Raw genomic sequence first — 7,796 nt, 5'->3', positions numbered from 1 at the left:
CGCGCGCGCCCCACACCTTTTTTTTTTTTTTTTTTTTGATCAAAGAGGGAGGCATATATGCATCTCAAAATTACATCGCGGTAAAGCTGTACGCTGTGTGTCAGCACCTGGCTTACCTTTTTTGTGTTGTTTCGCACAGTCGCTCTCTTCTCTGGCCCGACAATCTATTCGCAGTGGCGAAAACCGTCAATTCAAGTCGGCTATCCAAACCTACGTCAAACAGCCCACCCGAACCACGCTCGGCTCGAATCTCTGTACGTGCCTGGTCCAATATCCCGTGCCTGGTTTGCGACAATCAGCAACCCGTGCTCGACTCATGGACATGCTCTCTTTTTGCTTAGATTTCGATCTCAATATTTGTAAGCAGCATGGTTTGGAACTGCCCTGCCCGTCTTGGTCGGCCGACTCATCTGCCAGTGCACTCCGTTCCTCGTTGGCCCGGGATAGCTTGCAAGGACATGCGCTTCGTTTCTGGAACAACCATGCTGCCCAATGTTTCCATCGCCTTTGAGGTGACCTGGCGCTCCGTGGTCTTCCTTGTTTGGCTTTTGGTCTTGAAATGTTTCTCCGGCAACATCTAGCCTAACCCTTGTCATCTGTGCCTTGTGTCGTGCACAGCGTGCCTTTGATGACACAGACTGGGTTAATCTAGCCGAGACAGAAGTCTTGAGGGTACGTGTGCCTCGCTACACGGACTTGGCATCACATTCAACTGACCAGCTCGTTTTGGCGCTTGCGCGGATCTTAGGAGGTGAATTCTGGCCAGTTTGCCACTGTGCTGGCCGTGAAGGAAAAACAAGTCATGGGTCACGGACCGCTGCAGCTGCGCTTTGTGGCAAAGCACAACACGATGCGCCGGCAGACAGCAGCCAGCATCCACACAGATTCAGCAGAAGCCATGCAGGATACCCCGCAGCAGGACCAGCGCATTCTGGGCGCGTACAATATGACCTCAAGTGATTTCCTGGAACGAGCCAAAGAAGGCGCGACCGGGCTTATCCTCCCCATGCATAATGACGATGGCGACATCATCGGCAGCGTGCGCGTCGACATCTTCACAAGCAAGCCAGATCAGGTGGTTCACGTGCGCATCTGCTTGGCAACCCGACCGCAAAGCTCTCGTCTTTGCTCACCCTGACTTTTGATCCTTCGTTTGCTTGACCTGCAGCCGTCATTGCGTGATCCTACCGTCGAGGTTTGTGTGTTGTGTGTATCCTTCTTCTAATGCATCTATCTGCGAATGTGCCTCTCCGTATTCATCCTCACCTGAAACACTTATTGGTCCGCTCAGGACACATCGGTGCAAACCAGGCCTGCCATCTACCCTCTAATGTCCGACGAGGGCATTAAGCGATTGACACGCGTCCGCACCGCCACGGGTGAGGTGCTTCAGCTTGAGGAGGTGATGATCGAGTCCAAATTTGCCTTTGCTATCCCCCTGCAACTCTTGCGCATCTTTGTTGAGGAGGACAACTTGGAAATGCGACAGCTCGATTCGCTGGGCTCGCTTCTCGGCCAGGTCGGTTGGCTTTTTAGCTCCGTTTGAACGAGGGCAGCTGCACATGTGCTTGATCGGCAATCGCCCAAGGTCTGACCTCATACCGACTTCAATTCGTCCGGACGCCAGGTGCAAGCCGTACGCCAGCATTATCTCAAACTGGCCATGGATCGCAAAACAAGCTATCAACAACAGTCTGCCTACCTCGATGGTCTGCGCGACAAGACATTCAAACCTAGCGTTTACAAAAAGAAGCCAGAGTGGGCCATGGTCACGACCAATCTGCACCTCCAAACCATGTCCTTGACGGCACTCTCGCCTGATTCTTCTCACGCCGTAGCGTCGCGACGCGGCATTTTCTCTTGCCTCACGCACGGCTGCTTCGCGGCCCACATTATGGGGTTTAAAAAACGAGGTCTAGCACACCTCAAACGGGATCACGAGCGTGCCCTCAACTCTCTACCCATGGACCCTGACGAGACGCAAGACGAGTTTTATCAAATGTTCGAGCGCATTGAACGTCTTATTGTGCGTCTACACTCGCGTTTTTTGTTTCCCAGTCCTATCATGCCGTGTTCTCAAGTCTTGTCCAATCCTTGCTTCAACATTGCCACTGGTGCCCGCTGATATGACTGTTGTCTTCTTGTTGCTCCTGCTGTTTGCCGTTGACCCTACAGGAGGAGCTCAAAGCGCAGTGCCGACAAGGGTTTGAGGCAATGCAGAATATTGGAGAGGCTTTGGCCGAAGCCGTGGACCGCTTCACTGCCCTTCTTAAGAACGAGACTGTGGAGTGGCTCCTGCAGCATGCTGCCCCATGCATCCCGCAACACGCAGGCAATAGTAATGTGCTGGAGGACTTTCAAACGTCCCTTTTTGTCGACAATGAGCGCTTTCGCCGGGCTCTCAAAAACCGTGAGTTGGTTGTTCGTCTTTTCAGTGCTCCTCCAACAGCATTTTTGTCGTCGCTCATCTCAACGTGATTGCCCGCTCTCTTTTTCCTGACCTTGCCTTCTTCAACCTCAACAGAGGACATTGCCAAGGTGAATGATTCCATCAAGGCCATCGAGTTTAGCGTTGATGCGGCTTACCTGCACGTATCAGAGTCATTGAAGATTTGCAAGTTGCGCGCGCTCCAACAACTTTTGGACACGTCGGATTTCATCATGCGGTCTGTTTGTCCATTTGACTTGTTCTTGCGAGGCCAGCAGTCGCCAACTCCCTTTCTGAATACAAAGCTGTTTGTGTGAAAATAGGCGTGATATTGTCATTAGTCAAGCCTTAACGACGCTAGTGGCTTCCCTGGTGAGCCAGATCGAGCGGCTGGGCATGACCCCAAGCTACTGGCAACAGCTTGAACGCGTGGGATTTGGGTTTCAAGTTAGCAGCTTTCTTTCGACGGCAGGCGACGAGGACAACATGCTTGAGGACATGGTTGTGGGCATGGATGACCTCAAAAATATCGTCATCACGGTTTGTGACTGCCGAGCCGCGACGGTCGTTGTCTGTGGCTAAGCTCACGCAACTTTTCTTTCGGTGTTGTCGTCTTTCTTTGACTTGTAGGTGAGCGCCGTGGACGGCTCGGAATTTGATCCCGTCATTCGTGGTCGGCGATGGAACTTTGAGCTCGACGTGAGTTGGTGTGACTGCCTAATTATCATTTTTTTTTTCCTTGGAGCCATGGATTGGCTTGTGAGTGATGTCTTGGTGATTCCACATTGTCTAACATGCGAGTTTTGTGGTCGGTGATAGTTGGGCATCCCGGTGCAATACTGGCCCTCAGTCACGGAGAATCTCAAGCGCGGCCAAGCCATGGCTGTCTATCCAGTTCTTTTTTCACAGGTTGGTTGGATGGGGCCAGCGTTTTGGTCCCAAGATGCAAACGCACTGGCTTGCCTAACAGACTTACCCATGTCATTGGCGCAGGGCGTCAATGAGATGCAAACGATTGCAAATCTTGTGGGCGACTCGAAAATTCAAGATGTCATCAATCGTCACGGGTACGCAGTGCGATGTTTCGGGACACGTGCCCGGAACCTTCGTGGTCAAGCTGTTCCTGGTGTCTGAGCCTTAATATGAACACACTACCGGTTTTGTCGGTAGATTTGAGGCAATGCGCGAGTATGCAGAGCGCTACATGGCCGCTTTTCCCGACGACCCCAACTGCTCCGCCATCCGAGAACACATGCGCATTCTGCATCAGGTCTGTCATCTCAAGGAGTGAAGCGCACGTCTCTCAGCGTTCTTCTGGGACGCACATGCTTGGGCTCGCGCAAGTCTGATGCCGGTGCACGCGTCTTGCGCATCTACAGGAGGTGGCAACGCGCGGACGCACAAAGAACGTCGAGATGCTGTGGCAGGCTGAACGCCTTGCCCGTAGCATGAACATGGGGCGTACCACGTGCTGTAAAAGCGGCAAGGTGAGCGCGCCTGTAGACGGTAGCGCACGGCATAAGCAAGCACAACGCTTTGTGCAAGCAGGTGCTCTTCCATATCGTCGGCTCAAGTGGAGCTTGTATGCCTGGCTTGGTCTCGAATAGGATCGTACGTCCATGGCTGTGACCCTGGAGGAGGTGACGGTCATGCGCCAGTTCTATGAGATTGATGAGATTACCAAGGAGTCGGTGTGTCATGCTTTGGGGCTTCCCTCGCCCCCTTTTTTCTGTTCGGCCAAGCCTGGCTGGCTGTTGGCGTGACTTTTCCTTGACCACATCCCCTTTCCCCGTACCAAATGCTTTTTGGCAGGTTCTTTCCAATCTGAGATCCAAAGGTGTGCGCATTGAGAATGTACTGAAGAACATTGGTGAGAAGCGTTATGCTTTCAACGTGCTTCAGGTGCAGGCACTCCCTGCCATGCTGCGGCCCCCGGATGGCTACTACGGCTCGTCCACCACCTAGATGGCAGGCGTGCGTCAAAAAAAAATAATATCATGGCAATTTGCGCACAGCCCGACTGCGCTGCCTGCTTGCACGCTGGGCGTGCTATTCCCCCCACACCGTTGTCTTTCTCGATCACATTTTTGGCCCTTCTTTACCACGGACAATTGAGTGGCCTGCTCATTTGAAGCATATCTCTATGACATTGTTTTTTTTCCAATTCCGATCATAGTCAGAGCGACATCTCTTTGTGGCCTGAGAATGCCTGCTTGGCTGCCTGTCTGACTCATCCACGGTTTCAACGGTTGATTCGTTCATGCGTTCAGTGATGCTGACAATCAAAAATTCTTGACGATACAGACAAATCAAACGACTTTTTTTTAAAAATTTGTTGATGTTTTACTGAGCTGAGCTGTGTGTGGCTTTGACTTTCATTGGAAGAATGGCAGCGTCTTGGCTCGGGGTGTGGGTCGTGTCAGCTGTGCTAGGCTTGGGTCTGGTGCAGGCCGCCACGCTGCCGCATCTGATTTTATTTGTGGTGGATGACATGGGCTGGTCCAACATTGGCTACCACAATCCCAACGTGCACACGCCCAATTTCGATCAGGCGGCCGCCACTGGCGTCAAACTTGAGCGCCATTACGGATTCTGGTAAGGCTGCGGGATCTGACGGTAGACCGCCCAGAAAGCTGGTTGGATTCGACGCAGCAGGCGCTGAAAGCTCACTCGTGTCTTTGCAAACCGGCCTCAATCAGGTACTGCAGTCCAACGCGTAGCTCGCTGATGACAGGTATCTCTTTCGCCGGTATTTTAACTTGGGGGTCTGCCAGTGGGTGATTGACCAACTTTACTTGCTCGCCGGGCTGCAGGTCGTTATCCGCTTCACGTTTCGGAGAACAACGACTTTGCCGACACGCCAATGGGCGCAGTGCCGTAGGTGTCTCGTCGGTCCAATGCATCACGCGTGTGCCCATCTGAAGAGCCGGAAAACTGGGTGACATCTGGCTGATTTTCCCCAGCGTTAACATGACAATGCTGCCCAAAAAGCTCAAGACGGCTGGCTATGCTACGCACCAAGTGAGCCATTGCGTATTGAACCCATTTGCTGCATCACGCTTGTGGACTTGCCTTGCGCTCGTTCAGCAGCCCTTCATCGAGCGTTTGCTTAGGTTGGCAAGTGGCATCTCGGTCAAACACACGTTGGAAATACACCGGTGGGCCACGGGTTTGATTCTTCTTTTGGGTCAGTTCTTGTCCTTTTGAAAATGATCATCCCAACCCATCGTTCTGAGTTCTGTGTAGCTGAGGTCTCACATGTACGCGGGTAGCTACTTGGGGGGTGCCGAGGATCATTGGAATCACACCAACGGCGGCTGTGATTGCGGCACAGCCTTTGACATGTGGAACTCGACGGCACCGGCGTACTCTGTGGCCAATGACGGTTTGTGCTTAAGTCGCGAGCTGGCACCTTTTCTGCGTTCCCAAATTCAACACACATGGCTTCCTACCAACGGTCTTGCAGGCATCTATGGCGACGAGCATTTTTGGCGCCATGCCGAGCGCATAATCGAGGCTCACGACCCGGCACAGCCGCTTTTCATGTATATCGCCCTCCAGACCATGCATGCGCCTCAAGAAGTACCCTCAGCGTACTCCACTTTGGTTTGTAGCAAAAGCCCGGATGAGCCGCCAGTGTTGCATCAGACACGCCGATTGTGTCTTCAGCCTTTTTCTTTTTTCATGCCACGCTCACTGCAGCTTTGTATCTCGCAGTACAACGGTACCGAGAACTTCAATGTAGAACAGGGGATGGCCACATTCGCTGACGAGGTAATGTTCCACGCAAGTGCGAATGACCTCGGCACCGCTTTCCTCACCTTGCCGCCAAGTCTCACCAGTGGAGCTGCTACGGGCTTAACAGGTGTATGGCAACGTGACTGCTGCTCTCAAGGCCAAAGGCATGTGGGACAACCTCCTGCTGGTATGCCTGTGACAGCTTGTGCCTCTCAATCCACGGTCTTTTTGTTTCTGCAGTCGTGCTTGTCTGCAAAATGCTTACCAACGTGTTTGCACATGACATGTGTTCCATTCAGCTTATGACTTCAGATAACGGCGGACCAGCTGGCAGTTGCGTGCGTTTCGATATCCCAACGGCGTGAGTGAAGCACATCAAGCAGGTACTCATACTTGTTGTGGACGAAAAGGTGTCTGGATCCATGGCCAACAACTATCCTTTACGTGGAGGAAAACGCACAGCCTGGGAAGGTGGCATGCGCGTCAACAGCTTTGTTCAGGGCGGACTACTGCCGCAAGCTGCGCTTGGAACCGAAAAGCATGGCTACATTCATGTCGCAGATTGGTAGGACCGCTAAACCATTGTTCTCAGTCTTTGCCGAAGACACCAATAATTTCGAGCTCACCACAACGTCACGGTTGGCGTGCGTAGGTATCCTACTTTCGCCAGGCTAGCTGGTGTGTCGCCCGATGACGTTGTGCCAGGCTTCCCTGCCGTGGACGGCATGGACATGGTGGGATCGACCCGCCTGCTTTGAACAGCCATATGGTTTTTTTTTGGGTAGCCTCACTATTGCTGCTTCTTATGTTCTTATGGCCAGTGGGAGTACCTGGTTACGCCCAACGCTACTTCGCCACGCACGGAGATGCCTCTGGCCTCTGGACCAAACGGCGCTTTAATTGTTGGGCAATACAAGCTCATCCGAGGTTCACAAGGTGGGAACGAATAGATGCTCGGCTGATCATTTTCGCTTCATCCCAAATTCATGATGCTGTGTCGGTACAAAGATTACGCCTTTTGGCAGGGGGAACACTTCCCCAACACGAGCACGCCGAGCACAGGGGTTCCGTGCCAATCCTTTGACTGTAAGGAGGGCTGTCTCTTTGATATCATGTACGTGATGTCAGCCAGCCACCCCTTGCACACTGCCCCGAGATTCCCACCGCTAACTTGCCGTCTGGACGTGGCATCGTGCGCACGTGTTCGGTGGTCTTGACAGCAATGACCCTACAGAGCACACGGACATTTCCCAGTCCAAACCAGAGATCTTCCAGCAAATGCTAGCTCGTGCGGCCAAATGTAAGACCGCCATTCCCGTTGATGACGTCGGAATGTGGTTCTCATCTCATCCATGGGGCGTACGTAGGGGATCTAAGTGCATACAACCCAGAGCGTGGTACAAACGACAAGCAGCTCTGTTGCGAGTACATGAAGGCACACGAAAATTTTGTTGGCCCTGTCCTGCCTTGAAAAAAAAAACCACAAAAAAACAAACAAACAAAAAACTGATCTCAACATTCCAGTTTTTGTTTTTTCCCACTCTCTTGAGACCAAGAGTTTGGAGTGACTGAGGTCCACAATCGATTTTTGAGACCACAGTTGGACACGGCACCAACAGTCAGGTGGTGC

At 52.5% G+C, this 7,796-nt stretch overlaps 2 protein-coding genes across 2 annotated transcripts; both read left to right on the top strand.

Annotated features, from left to right (window-relative positions):
* Positions 1-2,743: 2,743 nt before the first annotated feature.
* On the top strand, positions 2,744-4,393 carry MONBRDRAFT_18386 (uncharacterized protein; the record flags this gene model as incomplete). Its single annotated transcript, XM_001744563.1, has 8 exons — positions 2,744-2,968; positions 3,059-3,127; positions 3,248-3,337; positions 3,422-3,495; positions 3,599-3,698; positions 3,808-3,915; positions 4,036-4,119; positions 4,241-4,393. The coding sequence occupies exons 1-8, from the start codon at positions 2,825-2,827 to the stop codon at positions 4,391-4,393; spliced, it is 822 nt and encodes a 273-aa protein (XP_001744615.1). The 5' UTR covers positions 2,744-2,824.
* Positions 4,394-5,404: 1,011 nt separating this feature from the next.
* ASB (arylsulfatase B) lies at positions 5,405-6,735 on the top strand (the record flags this gene model as incomplete). The annotated part of the gene is made up of 7 exons (XM_001744562.1): positions 5,405-5,449; positions 5,542-5,615; positions 5,701-5,813; positions 5,895-6,034; positions 6,146-6,202; positions 6,294-6,353; positions 6,550-6,735. 7 exons carry the CDS (start codon positions 5,405-5,407, stop codon positions 6,733-6,735), a joined length of 675 nt encoding a protein of 224 aa, XP_001744614.1.
* Between the last annotated feature and the right edge of the window lie 1,061 nt (positions 6,736-7,796).

Source organism: Monosiga brevicollis, genomic scaffold (genome assembly GCF_000002865.3).
Source record: "Monosiga brevicollis MX1 MONBRscaffold_6 genomic scaffold, whole genome shotgun sequence".
NCBI lineage: Eukaryota > Choanoflagellata > Craspedida > Salpingoecidae > Monosiga > Monosiga brevicollis.
The sequence above is the reverse complement of the archived record's forward strand: the minus strand, read 5'-3'. Positions and strand labels throughout refer to the sequence as shown.